The 17,674-nt window shown below is 42.6% G+C and overlaps 1 protein-coding gene across 1 annotated transcript; it reads right to left on the bottom strand.

The window, feature by feature from the left end:
* Window positions 1-7,755: 7,755 nt before the first annotated feature.
* On the bottom strand, window positions 7,756-14,406 carry LOC101764329 (asparagine synthetase [glutamine-hydrolyzing] 2). The gene is made up of 14 exons (XM_004984509.4): window positions 14,194-14,406; window positions 13,063-13,201; window positions 12,664-12,759; window positions 12,408-12,549; window positions 10,900-10,995; window positions 10,433-10,527; window positions 9,827-9,988; window positions 9,578-9,658; window positions 9,275-9,496; window positions 8,954-9,088; window positions 8,761-8,841; window positions 8,584-8,670; window positions 8,393-8,500; window positions 7,756-8,290 (listed from the first exon to the last, which is right to left on the bottom strand). Exons 1-14 carry the CDS (start codon window positions 14,271-14,273, stop codon window positions 8,048-8,050), a joined length of 1,767 nt encoding a protein of 588 aa, XP_004984566.1. The 5' UTR covers window positions 14,274-14,406; the 3' UTR covers window positions 7,756-8,047.
* Window positions 14,407-17,674: the final 3,268 nt, after the last annotated feature.

Raw genomic sequence — 17,674 nt, 5'->3', positions numbered from 1 at the left:
GCAGGACGACGTGGTTTATGTGGCAGAGAAGGACTAGTCAAGGATTAGAAAACTACTCATAGCAATTAGAGTAGGACTCTCTAGTCGAATCCGACTAGTACTCTTGTGCAACAACCGACCTGTAACTCTGCCCCAAGTAATATAAGGCGAGGCAGGGACCCTCTCCAAATAATAATCAATCAATACAATCCAACCAACACACATGACGTAGGGTATTACGCTACATAAGCGGTCCGAATCTGTCTAAATCATGTGTTCGAGTTCACCTTCGAGTTCCTGGTCTTCGGCGAGCCCCACACATAAAACACTACCTCGGGTACCCCCTCGGTAGGTTGCCGGGTCTAAACTCCGACAGCTGGAGTGCCAGGTAGGGGTGATCGTCGAGATCAACGGGCGAGCTTGAAGGACCTCATCATCAAAATCAATCTATTGCACATGGCGTGGTTGCTGCACTCCGCCGACCAATCGATTCGACAACTCGCTGTGTTCGTGTGCTTCAAATCCCAAGCCGAGTTGAAGAAGTATTTATCGTGCCTTGAGTTCTAATTGGTTCAAGACTTATGCAAGTGATTATTGTGCCGCATCCCACATCCTCTGGAAGTACTCGGAATCCGAGTCAAAGTCGAGGCGTACGTTGTTCATCTACAAAAACTGCAGTACTGGGGAAAATATTATAGGACCGTTGTTCCTGACGCTGGTGGGAAAAAGCATTAACTGATGGTGCACAGATCCACCAAAAGGCAGAGCTTCCCTCCTTGCATACATTGGAAAGAAATTATGTGCAAATAAACTACACGCACACAAGAAGACTACCCGAAGGCTTGGCATCAAGAGGAGTGCGCATGCTACCTTGTCAATGACTACTTCAACTTTGCGAGGGCGCTTGGCAACCCACCAACGACTACCTCGACTACTCGTCTCGACTAGAAAACTAGTCGAGGATGATTATTTTGACTACTCGTCTTGACTAGAAAATTAGTCAGGGCAGACTTCACACCATTGACAACTAGTCAGAATCGACTCCGATTAATCGGCTTCATACACAATTGTCGCGGCTTCATCAACGACCACCACGGCTTCATCAACAATCGTCCACGAATCAAGCTAAGTCACTTTTTTAATTATTTTATATAATTTTTCCGGTTTGTTTTTCGCATGGCCGAGTACATTTTTGTGTACACCTCTCTGTAATACCTGGTGTTTCAATCATCAAAGGTGATTAAGAAAAGTTAAAGGTGAACTATGGAGAAAAAGCGAAGAAATTGACTAAAAGTCAAATTCAAGTTAAATTCGACTGAAATTTGAATTTTGAATTCTAAATTCAGAAAATTTGGGCAAAAATATGGAATGGAAGCTTGAGAGTGTTTAGAACTTTGGGGATCAAGATTGGAGACTAAACCTAGCCCTAAACATCTCAAGAAAGACAATGGAAAAATCAAAACAACAGTGTACTGTTCATTGTCCGAAAATAGAATTTCTGAAAAACAGTATAAGTATCCATTTTTGAAATTAATTTCTGCCACATTTTTCAAATAAGTGGACCAAAGCGACTACACAGCAATGAAATATGAACTTTGGAAAAGCATATTAGGGTGTTGTTGGTCAAGAACAGTAAAGGGACCAAATTCAAATTGAGGCTCAAAGTCAACACTTTGCCACGGTTGACTTAGCTGCTGAAACAGTAATAAGTAGCTGAGTTTGGAGCAAAATTCAGAAGGATGTAGTGCAAAAGGCATAAGTGTTTATGAGCAAAATGGAATCTTTGATAGTTGTAGAACACGAATGGATAGTAGTTGGACTAAAAAGAATGAGTTTGGGCCACTGGAAGTGAATTAACAGAAGGGTAAATGGCCATATATGGTGACTGTCGAACTGAATTCAAGTTTCAGGGCATTTCAGTTGAACTGAGAAAGAAATTCAAAATTGACCATGTTTGGATGATTATCTCGAGCAAGAGCCAAAATAAAATTTGAAGAGCTTGAGATTATCTCCAACTTTGCTTAAGAGGTTTGTGGACCGTCGGATTGAAAATCGGCCACAGGGAAAGTCTAAACATTCTAGTGAAAGAAAGAAAAGGGGGAAAGGAAATTAGAGAGGGCAAGACGTGTCGCTGCCGGCGCCCTTGCTCGCTGTCCAGCTCGACGCTTAGGGCCACCTCTTCACCACGCAAGTCTATGACTAGGCCATGGTGTCGTCCATGCGCACGGTGAAACTTCGTATAACTACCGCTCCCGCCGGCGCTGTTTACCGTGCCGCCTTTTTACCGCCGCCCGTAAGTTATCTGCTCAGCCACCGCCGCCGATCAAATTCCACCACCACGACGCCTTCCCTGTCGATTCCTTCCGTCCACACCTCCACTTACACCCTACCAACAGCCCTATCGACTTGTTGTCCAGCTTCTACGCCGGTGCGCCCGTGACCGCCGCCGTTTTCGTCCGCCACCGCAAGACCCCCTGCTCACGGTGAGCATCACTTTGCCGTCGTTGTCCTTCTTTGCGGTAAGCCATAGGTAAGTGTCGGGGGTACTAGGAAGTTGTAGGGGTAGTCGGAGGGGTGAGTTATGCCGTCGTCATGCTTGGTCACGGCCGGCAGTTAGCTCCGCCGCCCGCCGCCGTGGAGAGGGGAGCTCCGACCACCTCCCGGGGAGCTGCCGCCGCGCACGGGTGCGCTTTAGTATGGGGATGCTTTCCAGCCTAGCCCCGTCGCCGGTGGGGCACCGGCCGGTGAGCCGCGCCGCCCCCTGTCGCGCTCAGTTTTGGCGCGAGGAGGAAGACGGTGCTGGCGCCAGGGGCCCACCCGTCAGAAGGATAAAGGGAGGAGAAGAGAGGCTGGCCGGGGCGCCGTGAGGGTGTGTTGGGCCGGGAGTCCAGCAGGCCGACAGACGGGTTAGCAGGTCGGGCGCTAGAGGAAGGAGAGGGAAAGAGCAGTGGGCCATTGGGTCGGCACCAGATTAAGGAAAGAGGAGGAGAAAGGGAATCGGCCTAGTGAGCCCGGCAAAGGAGAAAAGGGCCGGCGGGTAGGAGGAATAGGGAAAGAAGGTGGGTCCGAGCCACGGGCGCAGCGCAAGAGAGAGGGGGTAGGAAGGGGGTGCGTAAGAAAAGTTAGGCCGGGGGTTTTTGGAAAATTTAGATTTTCTTTTGTAGAATAATAGATTAAATCCGTATATCACCATTTAAATCACAAAAATTTCTAGGGGTGTCCAAAATTAGTGAAACCAATTTTGTTAGGATTGTTTTATTTTCCTTTATGCATTAAAATTTTTATACCCTAGGAAAAATAATAAAATTTAGGTATTTTCTTAATGCCTTTTCTTTAAAGGTATTTAAATAAATACTTAACCTTTATTAAGTGCATAAAATATGGACTAATGTTTTCATAATCACAAATTATTGTTAACTCATAGGAAATCAGGTTTCAAGACTAGAAAATACTTATAATATTTTCTAAAAATAGAAGAAAAGGCCTAAGGTAGGGTTAGTAAAGAAAACAAAAATGGCGGGTTAATCTTTTTGGGTTTTTGTGTGTTGGCTTGCAACTTTGTCATGATAAATTGTGTAGTCCCTTGTTGGCTTGCACCTTTATCATGAAGGAAAGTTGTATAGTCTTGTATTCAAAAAGTTGCATCACTAACCCATGCATATGCTCTATCGTAGACACCGAAGCACCGAAACAGGATTTCGTGGAATTATCAGAAGGATCTCCGAAGTTTGAAGAGATCATTGAATTGATCCCCTGCGAAGCCAATCCGTCAGACAGTGCTAACATTTTTATAGAACAAGGCAAGCCCCGGTGCATTTATACCTATCTACTTTGGAAGTATTATTTCATGTGTCCAATTATTGGTTAATTACTATATGAATGCACTAAGTCTAGGAGTTGATTGAAACCTATTCTTGTGCATTATCATACCTTGTTTTAAGGACATCTTTGCTACTTGTTCAAACAGTTAGTAAGTAACCCAGGTTTAGAAGTGTTAGTTGCTCAAGTAACTTGGTTACCGAACCTTAAGGTGAAATATTTAGTCATACATGCTAAGTATGGAAAGGTAGCTTGGAAGTTGAAAGGCAGGCAGAAGCTAGAGATGTGAGATCTGTCTGCTAGTTTAATCTGGTTAAGGCCCGATCGTTGTCTTAACCTTTGATCAAGTGAATGACACCTGATTACTTACTGGTTATGGGACCAGTAAAGCCCGGTAGGTTAGCAGACTCTCTGATCGGGAATATTTCGTACCCGTGCTTGACGTGCTGGAGATTGGCAAGGGCGTAGCCTGAAACTCACATGGAGATCAGGCCAGACGTGGGGTCCCATGTGGGGGTGCGTCCCTGGGTCCGGGTAGTCTTATTCCCACCAATCCTTGGGTTTGCTCATCGAAAGGTCGTTACGTACGACCTGGATAGTCGTATATAGCTGGTGATCAGGGTGCTCTCCTGCAGGATGTAAATTGATCCGGATCGCCGCAATTCTCGGTTACGAATGCACTTGATCACTGTTAAGCATCGTGGCATAATTTCATAAATGCAATGTCTTTCCACTAATGATTTGGTGTATGACTTAATACCTTGTTGCTTGCAAAATATTCTTTTTGTCATTATTTAGATTGGTTAGGTAATAACTTAATTGGGATAAAAGATAAAGCTAAGGTCTCACTTTTAGTAAGCTCTTTCGGCAAAAATGTGTCAGCTAGTACACTAAACAATTATCATATAGTTCCAGAAAAACTATTATATTGGTTAGTCGGGTAAGCCTTGCTGAGTACCCCGTACTCAGGGTTATCCCTTGTGGCTGTTTTCAGAGGCACCGTAAGAATCCGCCGAGGAGGAAGCCCCGAAAAGCTAGGGTATTGTTACGAGTCTCGCAATACCCTCAGAAGGAAACTTAAATGCTCATCTTCCACCTGGACCGGTTTATGTTTTAACCCCTAGAATCTCTCTGACCTGCACTGTTAAGTTTATTTCAAACTATGTTCTGTAATAACTCGTACCTTATGTATGTATGTAAAAATGTAATATTTGTTGATGCTTTCCCATCGTGGAAGCGATCCTGGTGTATGGCTATGAGACGTGACGTGGATCGTTCGAGGAGTCCTAGGGACACTCGACGGACTACCGGACTTATACTGTTTTAAGTGCGTTTCAGATAATTGCTGTTCTAACAGCGATTAGGCGCAGTTAAACTAGTTTAAGTTGGGCGGTTCCGCCACACTCTCGATGGTAGCTATACTTTGCCAACTGTTCCTAGGGCATGTTGACCGACAGCCATGGGCTTGGTACACCGAATTACGGAGGCTATGGCCACGAGTTTGGTACACTGAGTTTTGGAGGCACCGCCACGAGTTTGGTACATTGAATTTTGGAGGCAATAGCCACAGATTTGATGCACTGAAAACTTGAGGAGTACTGCCTCTCCTCAGCTAGTTTAGACCCGGCAACGAACGTTCACTAAATGGACTAGCCTCTAAATGTTCATCGAATCACTGAATTTCTATGCCAATGCCTCAACCCGTTGGATGGTGTCTCCATACTCTTCAAGATACTTCGACTTCTCGCGGGAGCGCTGGATCAATGTCTACAACACAAAGCAAAGTACTCGTATAAGCACCGAGTACTAATTCCAAGACGAAGATCAAGAACAGAAGTAAAACTTACTTGTGTATACTCACCTACTTGGTGATACATATCCATGAGCGTGGCCTCAAACTCCACGATGGCCAGCGGGTCAGCTATAAGCTGGATCTTCTCCAGGTTTACCATGGGAGGAAGCAAAGTATCATCATACTCCACATGCTCTCTAGCATTTAGCGCACCGAGGGAGACTAGTGCCCAGCTATTTGATGGACCAGCCTCTAAAGGCAAGGAGGAAGTCGTCGCGTGACTAGTCGACGGCCCCACCGCGGACGGCGGGACAATTGTCAACACTTGCAGCGCCCCAGCAGCCTCCACGTCAGCTTCTGGCTCATGGGCTACATGTGAAGCCTCGACTTCACCAGCAGCTGCCACCTCCACCTCGGCCTCTGGCTCCGGCTCGGCATTCAGGGTGCATTATCTCCCTAAAAAATGCAACATATCTGAACTCTCTCCTGATGACCGTTCCTCGCACAAAGTCTATCCCCCTACCCCTCCCCCCAACATCAAACCTAAGAAACGACGGGAGGATGAGTGAGCATGCGAAAATTACTAGCTAAAAGCAAAACTAGTGGCATTTTTTGTAGAAGTTACTGACTCGTCAGTTGCTCGTCAGTTGCTAAACCATAAGAATAAGTTGCCTATCCTTCCTTCCTAGATAGGGGACTTCCCCCCAAAATGAAACCTAAAATCCGATGGGGGATGAGTGACCATGCTAGGGTGTGTGTCGCTAGGGAGGCTGGGGAGGGGGAATTCTCACCTGGGATTGTCGCCGGAGGAGGCCGTGCGCCTAGCATCGGTGCCCTTGCGTCCCGCTGCAACCGTCGCGGCGTCAGCCTGCCCTCCCATGCTCCCGGTCGCCTTGGGCATCTGGTCTACGTCGCACGCCCGCAAGCGTCAAACAGAAGGTGCCCCCCTCCCCCCGCCGAAGGCGACCCTGACAAGTCCCCTCCCCTCCACCCGTGCTTGCGGGCGCCACCGGAGTGGGATCCAGTCGCGACGGTGACCCCTTCTCTCCGCTCCTCCGATGCTCGCGGGCGCCACCGGCATGGGATCCAGTCGCGGCGGTAGCCCCTTCTCTCCACTCCTTCGATGCTCGCAGGCACCGCCGACATGGGATCCAATCGCGGCGATGGCCCCTTCTCTCCGCTCTGCTCCTCTGAAGCAAAGCAATCAGTTGCATGATTTTTTGGGAGGTTCCTTTGGGACAAAAACGGTCGGAACCGCTGATTTGGGGGTGGTCTTAATGGGCCTAGGAGGAGGCCCGCTAGGCCGAGGCAGTCGCGCTGGAGCGCGACCCGTCGTAAAGTAGCTTTTTCCTTGAGGAAAGGGGAAGGAAACGCGACCCGTCGTAAAGTAGCTTTTTCTTTGGGGAAAGGGGAAGGAAACTGACAGGCTTGCTATGCCCCATGGGTTACGGCTGTTAGATCTCGACCGTGCGTCTTCTAATCAACGGCTACAGTGCGCTACAGAATTTACGTCACCGAAGCACTCGAGATACCACAAGAATCTCAAGTTCCAAAAAAGAGAATATTCCATAAATCACACTGTTGTGCGCTTTTTTAATAACAATAAATATACTTCAGCTTTGTGTGCAAATGCGAAATGTGTTATACCCTGGCAAAAAAAAATAAAAGGACAATTCATGTGTCAACATATCAAAAAATAAAAGTGAATATACACATAGCCCAAGAAGAAGATGCGATCGGTGTTCAGATCAACATATCAGCCGTCATTGAAATAGCATTGCCCTGTAAGAACTCAGATGTATGTCTGGGTGTTGATCTTTTATTAAATATAAACACTACTGGAATAACCGGTACGTGATCAGACCATCATAGTTCCAGATTAAGGAAATGAAAACCTTGGTTGCACAAAATACAAGATAAATCTGCACAATTCACAAACAACCCCATGTGTGGGGTGCAAATTACTCCTTCCGTTCTAATCGAAATTGCAACCAAAATACAAGATAAATCTGCACAATTCACAAACAACCCCATGTGTGGGGTGCAAATTACTCCTTCCGTTCTAATCGAAATTGTAGGTTATTTTGACTCTTTTAGGCTAAATATAGTATATGTCTAGATACATAATAATATCTATGAATCTAGAAAAATCAAAACGACCATAATTTGGAACGGAGGGAGTAGGAAACTAGATTAACGATTGCAAGCTGCAACAAGATTAAGTGAAACAACCAAAGAAAATTGGTCACGGGGATGACAAATATTTACAACGCTTTGACAAGTCCATAAACAAACAAACAAACAGTGTGCACAGTAAAAACCCAACACGATGCTGCCAAGTATGGAGCACAAAGCATATCTCCGTTGCTTGACTAAATGAACTTTGCCGCATGATATGAAGATGAAATGACCAGTGAACCAACATTCTTCTGCGACAACAGAAACTTTCACCATTGCTTAGACAGCACTGGCTGGAGTGACGGGTTTCACGAGGCTTTCACCAATAGCTGGACGGAGGCTGTTATCTGTAACGGCTGCAGGAGCTGCCCCTGGAGTATCTTCGTACGCAGCATCATGAACACCCAGAGCTGCACGGCCAGATGGATCAAGGTTCTTGGACCAGGCCGCGTCCCATTCAACAGCCTTGGCAGTGCTGCATGCCACACTTGGACCTCCAGGAACAGTCGACCTTGCTGCAGGCTGTAATAATCAAAGGGTTATGTAGATGGGCAGACGCAGTGTTTCAGGTTGAAGATTATTTCAGACCGAAATAGCTTTGCAAGAGCAATGCAGCTTACAGACCTTGGGGAAGTATTTCTCAAATATCATTCTATAGTAGTACCCTTCTTTTGTTGTGGGTGTGTTCTCTGGGTAAACAAAGCTAGCATTCATCATCATGGAATCTGAGACCTGAAACACAAAGAATAAACATCAACTGCAAGTCCAAAAGGGACAAACTTCTTGAGTCGTTCAACATAGGAAATACGACATACATGTTCACTTGCATGGTCCTTCAAACCATCAATCCAACTATACCCAACACCATCACTGAACTGTTCCTTTTGCCTGTATAGAATATGCTATTCACAGAAAGTAAAACTGACGTAAGTTGCCACACCTAGGATTTAGAAAGTAACACCATGAAAATAACAAGAGAAACTTCAAACAACCTTAGGTAGATAGGGCCTCTTCTCATCATCGAATGCATTACGGATAACCCACTTCTCAATCCGACCAAGATCACGTCTTATCTAAAATTTTCAAGGCAATATTCAAAACAAAGCAATCGTGCTGATTAGAACCAAAGAAATGTATTGCAGCGAAATTAGATTCCTAATATTGTTGCAATACATATCAACATACCATCTTCCATTCAGGATCAATGTCCATTGCTATATTGATGAAACTCTTGTCAAGGAATGGAACACGTGCCTCAACACCCCAAGCGGAAGTTGCTTTGTTCGCTCTCAAGCAGTCATATAAATGTAGAGCTTTTATCTAAAGAATCAGGGGAAAGATTCTCTTGTAAGTACATCTAATTGCAGCATTCACGATTGAATAACTAAGCAACTGTACTGAAAGAGGCAATATGTTTGTACTACCCTGCTTTAAATGCTTCAAGAGTACTTCTTATTGGCTTAAAACTTTGGACAGTAACATATTTCCAGTGAAAACTTCCATTACCTTCCGACATGTTTCCTCATGGAATTCCTTCTTGTTTGGTGCCTTATGAAAATAAAGGTATCCACCAAAAATTTCATCTGAGCCTTCTCCAGAAAGAACCATCTTCACCCCCAAAGATTTGATTTTGCGTGACATTAAAAACATTGGGGTACTTGCTCTGATTGTCGTAACATCATATGTCTCAATATGGTAGATGACTTCTTCCAAGGCATCAATGCCCTCCTGATATTTTGTTGACAACAGTACATAAAAAATTCAAAGAAAGGTTTTTTCTGATGTACAAAGAAAAAACAAATTGAGAACCTGCACAGTAAAGTGGAATTCATGGTGTACAGTGCCGAGGTAGTCAGCAACTTCCCTAGCAGCTTTAAGATCAGGAGAACCCTGGAAAGAACGAAAGCAGAAGAATTCCATTACATTGTTTCTCTGTTTATATCATTATCAGTAGATATTCCTTACTCTTGTCAAAATAGTAAGCAACAAGAAAACGAAATAAAACTGAGAAGATGGCAAAAAATGATGCTCAGCACTTAGGGTAAACAAGAAACTTACCTTCAAGCCGATACAAAACGTATGCAGTTTGCTTCCCCACTGTTTGGCAAATTTTGTTTCTTCTAAGTGCCGTGAAGCAACAGATGCAACCAAAGAAGAGTCGAGTCCACCAGACAAGAGTACACCAAATGGCACATCAGTCATCAGCCTCTTAATAACAGACTGCAAAATTTGTAAATAATGTAAGATGGTATGGTAAATGATTAGTAAGCAAAACAATTTAGAACCAACTAGCAATAACTTCGAACATGTCACTTATCTAAATTCTTAATGAAGAAAGCAACACATTGAACCATCATTGAGTACATCATGACATATTATACTGGATTAACCATTGCACATACAAGATCAACTGATATACAGATAAGCAATTGAGCATTGCCCAACCAGAGGCATTAATACAACAGATAAGCATGAAAGATAGATCAAAACTTAAAATAGATTAGCACTAAAACAAATACAGCACTCATAAACATATCAATAAATTATTACTATATGCATCAAAGGATGTGAAATGAAACAAGACGACTGCATAGACTACAAATCAACTATACTTTATGTATCAATAGGTATCAAAGTAGAACATGGTAACAGGAAAGGAAATGCCTTCTCAAACATCTCTCGGAGGAGAAGAGGATTGTAAGGGGTTGAGGGAATGCTTTCTGAAAACCATGGTGGGTTGAACCATCTCCTTAGACCACCTAGAGAGGATATAAGAACTCAGGTTAGAATGCAAAACAAAAGGAAACTTCCAACATAAGTACTACCTTTTTTTAGATGTAAGTACCACCTCTGATCACAAATATAAAGTCCATTTAGGATTATTGTTGGTCAAACTTTTTAAACTTTGACCATAAATATCTAAAAGAACATATAGATCGACAACATAAGATTGATCACTCTTAAATTCACCATGAAAAGAACTTTCATAATATATACTGCTAGTCAAAACTGTTAATTGGAGATCATATCCATGCCCAAATGGACATTTTTTTAAAATTGTGATCAGAGGAAATAGTAGCTTTATTCTGGTATTATGGCTGGGATGGGAGTGTCAGCTACAAAAAGTCAACCTGTTTTGCTGGAGTACAGGTGCCCAGGTGGGAAGGTTATGAAGCGTTCACAATCATCACTCAATGCCTTCATCTCCGAAGAAAACCAAACTGACCCTGAAAACATACAACAGTATGAATTAATGCCATGTGGCAGTTATCGAGATTCAAAAAAAAAAGAAAAATTGGATGAATTGAGTTGGGTGACAACACAACACCGCATATTTCCCGAGATTGAAGAAAAGAAGAAAATAGTAAGAGTTTTTTTCTCGAACACGTAGGAGATCTGCTATCATTATATTAAAGAAGAAAAGAGGGTATAAAGAACACTTCTTCAAATACAAGAACATAGTTCCCCTAAATAACATAGCTACATAGTACTTTTTCTGTTTTTGTTATTGGGCAACAGAAAAGACTTTAGCAGTGATAATCCCACTTCCAGACTGGTAATGAAAACCAAAAGGCCCACAAGAGCCGCTCTTCGGGGGTGTTTGGATACCAGGGGCTAAAATTTAGCCCTGTCACATTGGATGTTCAGATGCTAATTAGAAAGACTAAACATGCACCAATTATAAAACTAATTGCAGAACCCCTAGGCTAATTCGCGAGACGAATCTATTAAGCCTAATTAATCCATCATTAGCAAATGGTTACTGTAGCACCACATTGTCAAATCATGGACTAATTAGGCTTAATAGATTCGTCTCACGAATTAGACTCCATCCATGTAATTAGTTTTGTAATTAGACTATGTTTAATACTCCTAATTAGTATCTAAACATCCAATGTGACAGGGCTAAACTTTAGCCCCCTGGAGCCAAACACCCCCTTCAACTATGTGGTTTTGTCTCAGTAACCGTCCATAAAACTATTGATATTTCATTGACATGCACATACCAATATTGGTCATACCCCCACATTCCTACCTCCAAGAATACAGTGTGCCAATAACCAATCTGGCATCTTCCTTGCATGCAAGCAGGATCTAACCACCAGGAACAAATGCAGACAATTCATTGTTACCTATGGGCTTGCAAGTACCACTTACAATTTCCAGAAACAAAATTCATATAAAGGCCAATTTTTGCATATTCTTGTGCACACCCAGACATTAAAAAATAGCATCGTATCCGGAACACCAAGTTAGATAATTCCTATCAGTTGGAGGCACTGTATTCCAGATGGTAAGATCTAGAACGTTTGCCAACCTGTTGGCTCTTTCCAACTTATTATGGAAATTGATAGAAAGTGTTTTTTCTACTATTTATTTACTAGGAGATCAGCATTCAAAATTCAAATTTGAATAAAATCTTCTGTGCGGTTTCTAAAGTTCGTGGCAGTAACTGGCTGGCTGCAACCAGGATTTTTGGACCATGACCTTCAAGCACTGATTGACTACTGCCAACAGTAATATAACAACAAAATTCACCATTGACAAATTTCTGAAAATAAAATTTGAGATGGATAAACATGAATAACACACCTGATTTTCTGCACGGGACAGAAATATAATTATTCTTTATACATACCATCAAGACCCCATCCCATGTATAATGGGCAGATGCCAATAGCATCACGAGCTGCGATGAAGCTTTTATCACGTGTATCAAGAAGAACAAATGCGAACATGCCATCTAACATATCCACGAATTCTTCCCCATATTCTTCGTACTGTTTAAAAGCAACATTAAAAGGTCTCAATGTGAAGATTAAGCAGGCTTATTATAGAGGATGATGTTTAGATGAAGACGAAGAAAGGGCGTAAGAAATAGATATGCAACTTACAAGATGGGCAATAACTTCACAATCACTGCCAGTTTGGAATTTATGAGTTGTCAACTTAGCTTTCAACTCTTCATGGTTATAGATCTCTCCATTCACCTGGAAACACAAACCAGACAATAAGTTGTTGTTCTGATGTAACTATACACAAACAGAAACATATTTCCTCTAGTTTATTTAGTTCAATCAAGACTTCTGGTGGGTTAATAATTAATATAATGATACATTAAGGCACGCTCAGCCCAATGATGACATTTGCAAACCCCATAACAAACTTTTGGAAACAGCTGACAGCTACCAAAAGCAGAACAATGAAAAAGTCATTTGTCGAAATGAACACTGCAGTTAGCACAAAGAAATGAGTGGATACTGTGAAATTGTATTTCCAACCCAGATACAGACCGTTACAACAACCGATTTGTCCTCATTGTACAACGGCTGGTCACCAGATGTGGGATCCACAATAGCCAACCGCTGGTGTGCAAGATAGCAATCCTGATGGCAGTGTAAACCGCTCCAATCAGGTCCTCGGTGCCGTAACCTACAAAAATTATAAATTTCATTTGAGAGAGTGCATAAGCTATTTATAAGATGCACCATGCACTATGTCTTCCAAAGAACAAAGTGCCCAAAAAAAAGCTACAGAGAAATTATACACTACAGCAAAGAAACATCTGGCTCTTGGTTCTGAATTCTGAAAGAAGACACTAATTTGTGTTCAACAGGTTATTTCTAGTAGAAGATTATGTTAATTCAAGAAATTGTAACTCTTTGATTCAACAATTGTGTGTTCCTTAAAGATGAAGAACTTGCTCATAAGTCATAAATTCTACTCACTCTGATTGCTTCTATAAATTGATTTAAACTTTTCAATTTTTCTCTGATCATAAGCCACCGTGGAACTTCTAGGCAATCTTGTTCTCTTTTCTTTCTCTTCTGCCATGCCAAATGTGTTGCATCACCCGTTGGCAATGAGAAATAATTTTAGGGTAACCCAGCAATTTCATTTAAAATTTTAATTCTTGTCACAAACCAAAACATCCATGCCACAAGCACTACCAACCAAAACCTAGAAGTCTTCACACCCAGAATCTGATCTTCCAAATTGTTCACACAAGCACACAACATAGATACCGCATCACTCGATCGGGGCACTTCACAAAGATCAGAGCCTGTCAGGGGCCACAGCCCATTCCTAAATCCTCGGAGACTAGCATTATACTATTTTTCAGGTTTGACTGTATTGCCTGGTATCGTTGATTCATTTCAGCTTGCGCAGATTCATGACAAACTGTTAATCTAAATCAAATCGACAAGTGGACAGCTACAAATGGCCAGATAATCCAGAACGTTCCCATTTCGCCGAAAGTAAAATACGTTCTCTCAACCCGCCCAAATCCGCCACCAAATTTCCGCCACCCTCTCCCTCACGCGGGCGCAAGCACCCGCCGCCCCCGCTCGCTGCGCGTACAGACACAGAGGGAGCCGATGGATAGGGAGATGGCGAGACGGGGCGGGGGCGGCGCGCCTCACCTGCGCGAGAGCTCGATGATGCGGGAGCGCTTGGCGAGGGAGACGTCGGCGACGCCGAGGACGGCGAGGATGCCGCACATGGTGGCTTGCTCCGGCTCGGGCTCGCGCTCGCCTCGCCCGCCGCTGCTCTAGCACCCACACCACCACCACCACCCGCCCCGCCGCCCGTCAGCCCCCGCGCCGCCTCGGAATGCGAAAGAGGTCTCTCGCGGAATGGTGGGTTATGCCTGGGGAGGAGGGGGGATCTAATTAGGGCTTTGCAGGGTAACCACGGCATCTCGGCCGTCGGATCTGCGGGTTAGTTGACCCACAGAGTCTATGGGTGGAGTCCATGATGCCAAGGCCCCATTTGTTACTCTTGTCACATCGAATGTTTAGATACTAATTAGGAGTATTAAATATAGACTATTTGCAAAACTCATTACATAAATGGAGGTTAAACGACAACATGAATCTATTAAGCCTAATTAGGTCATGATTTGATAATGTTTACTGTAGCAACACATTGTCAAATCATGACCTAATTAGGCTTAATAGATTCGTCTCGCCGTTTAGCCTCCATCTGAGTTTTGTAAATAATCTACGTTTAATACTCCTAATTAGTATCTAAACATTCAATGTGACATGTGCTAAAAATAAGTAAAGGAAACCAAACGTGCCCAAATCAATTGGACACACTACACGTAGAAACTACTTCTTCCAACGCACAGTTTCCTTCGAGTGAGAACCACCTAATATTATATCCTTCATCTCTCTCGTTCCCTCTCTCTCCACCCAATCCGCACGCCAAGGAGGGCAGCAGCGGCGAGCTGGTGGCCGGCAGCAGCGGCGCGGTCGGTGAGGCCGTGCTCAAGCGTCCCCGCGCGGGCCGTGGCTGTCGGCCTGGTGTGGGCGATGACGACGCCCACGGCAAGGCCGCTGCAGGGGCCAGGGGCGGCATGCTGCACACGAGGCCAAGCCACTGGGCGGCACGGGCAGCGACGACCACGGCGAGGCTTAAGTGCGGCTATGAGGCTTCCGCAAGCAACGACGTTAGAGCGAGCACGAGCAAAGGCAGTGCCCCTCCCACGAGTAGCGGCGACAAGGTGGGTAGGGGAATAGGCGGAGCTCCCATCCCGTCCTCTTCTCTCCATCTTCTCTCTCAGAGAATCTCTCCAAGTAGTGATTGCAAATTGGAACGTAACGCACACGCAGGTCAGCAAATCTAAACTAGATTTTGCATATTTTGTTGCAAGATCCAGTCCAATTTTCTTGCTTTGATTTGACATGATCTATTCCCCGCTTCAATTTTGGTGAACACTCTAGAAAAAGAGAAATTCTCAAAAAAAAATAAAAAATCTGGATATCAATCGGTAGACTCAAATCATCATAACTATTGGATATATATTATGTTTTCTAAAAAAAATTACCCACCTAAACCATTATGAAAATAGTTTAAAGTAACCTCCTAAATCTATATCTAAATTATCCACCTCTCGCATTATACAAAATATACTCAAACAACCCCCTAATCTTCATCAAAATTACCCACTGCTATTATAAAAAATAATTTAAAATAACACCCTAAATTTGCAACTAATTACCCACCCCTAAAATTATAAAAAATAACTTACTTAACCTATTAAATTTTCATCAAAATTACCCACATATATCATTATTAAAAATTTTGAATTCAAATCACCTTCACAAAAGATATATCAAGAGGTACGACAATATATAATTTTAAATAGTCTATTTCTTACACTTTTAGTACAGAATAATAATTAAGGTATATACATTTAACGTGTCACCATTTATAATATATAGAGGAAGTGATGATAATATAGATTTTCATGTTAAAATATAGTTCAAAGTTAGGTCCATTAAAAAATTCAAGCGTATACCTGCGACGTAAAGTGAAAATAATAAAGATTATAAATGTGGATGGAAACGCCATAGAGTAATTACTAACTAAAGTTTATCAGAATTGGTTGAAGATAATAATTATATATCTATATAAGTATTGTTTTAATGTATTTAATAAATGAAATAGAGGTAAAGCCATAACAATTTTGATTGCTAGCTATGCGGTCTTATTTTTTTTAATTAGAGACTCCACAAGATGGGATAAGAAAAAAGATAAATACTAGAAATTCTCATAAAAAATAAAAAACATCTAAGCGTCAATCATGTAGATTATAATAACCATAGTCATTAGTCTAATATATTTTCTAAAAATATTACCCACCATTATCATTATGAAAATATTTTAAAGTAAATCCCTGAACTAATATCTAAATTACCCACCTTTGCATTATAAAAGATAATTTAAAGTAACTCCATAATCTTCTTCTAAATTTTCTGTATATGTTACTATAAAAAATAACTAAAAATAAATTTCTAAATTGGTATCTAAATTACTATTATATGTTGTTATTAAAAATAAAAATAACCTAAACTAAACACATGAATCTTAATACAATCATCTGCATGTTCATTATACATAAATGTCCAAAAGTAAAACAAATAAGATTATAATTTACCTATTTCTATCTTTGTTAATATAAAAATACAAAGTTAAGTACATATACAAGATGTGTGTCACCGTGTAGACCATTTATACAAGTAGGGGAGGAAGTGATAAAAAATACTGATTTATATGGAGGTGCATTATAAAGTAAAAAAGTATGAACCTGGATAAAAAGGTGTGTAGAGTGATTACTAATTAAAAACCAATCATAACTAGAGTATTGGGTTAGAATATTAAATAAATGAGGATCATAGATAAATAATTTTGATTGTTAGTTAGGAATCTAATTTTTAAATAAATTTATAATACAATAATTTTTAAAAAATTAGCCCATGCGGAAGCACGGGTTGATGAACTAGTTCTGATTCAATCAAACACGGTGCGTTGACGGGACTGTGGCTCCGCATTGTTGGCGAGAGGCAGCAGGCAAGGCTCGACGCGAGCTGCATGGCCACACGCAGGCTGCTGTGCCGAGCATGCAGACTGAAGGCTCCACGTGGGCGGCTGCGTCGCGCACAGGCTAGCGAGGTGGGGTCGCTGGCACGGGTGGCTACGAGCGGGGCACGCGGGCGGACGGCGCAACCGCAGGGCTCACGGCCAGGAACTCGAGTGTTGGGGTAGCGGCGGGCTGGGGCGAGGAGGGCACCATTGTGTTTCTCTAGCAAGGAAGGTGCTGGACCGTGGGTCCTGCGGGAAGAAACACCAAAGCCTTCCAACGCAGAATCGCCCATGTCTCCGTGCCTCGGTCCGCCAGTCGACCTAGTTTCTCACCTGAGAAATGAAGTCTTGCATTTTTCTCCTCTCTCCTCATTAAGTATGCTGCCTGTAACATCCGTAAAATTTACCAACCTAAAACACTCGCTAAAAATTATTTTCAAAATCTTTTTACCGTTGAGCTCCCGAAAATCAAATCTTCCCGGTGATATCACCGTCCCGGCCTTAGTGCCCTCAGTCATGTCGGTAAATCGCAAT

The sequence above is a fragment of the Setaria italica genome, chromosome IX, assembly GCF_000263155.2.
Source record: "Setaria italica strain Yugu1 chromosome IX, Setaria_italica_v2.0, whole genome shotgun sequence".
Classification (NCBI taxonomy): Eukaryota; Viridiplantae; Streptophyta; class Magnoliopsida; order Poales; family Poaceae; genus Setaria; species Setaria italica.
This window is presented reverse-complemented; position numbering and strand designations above follow the sequence as displayed.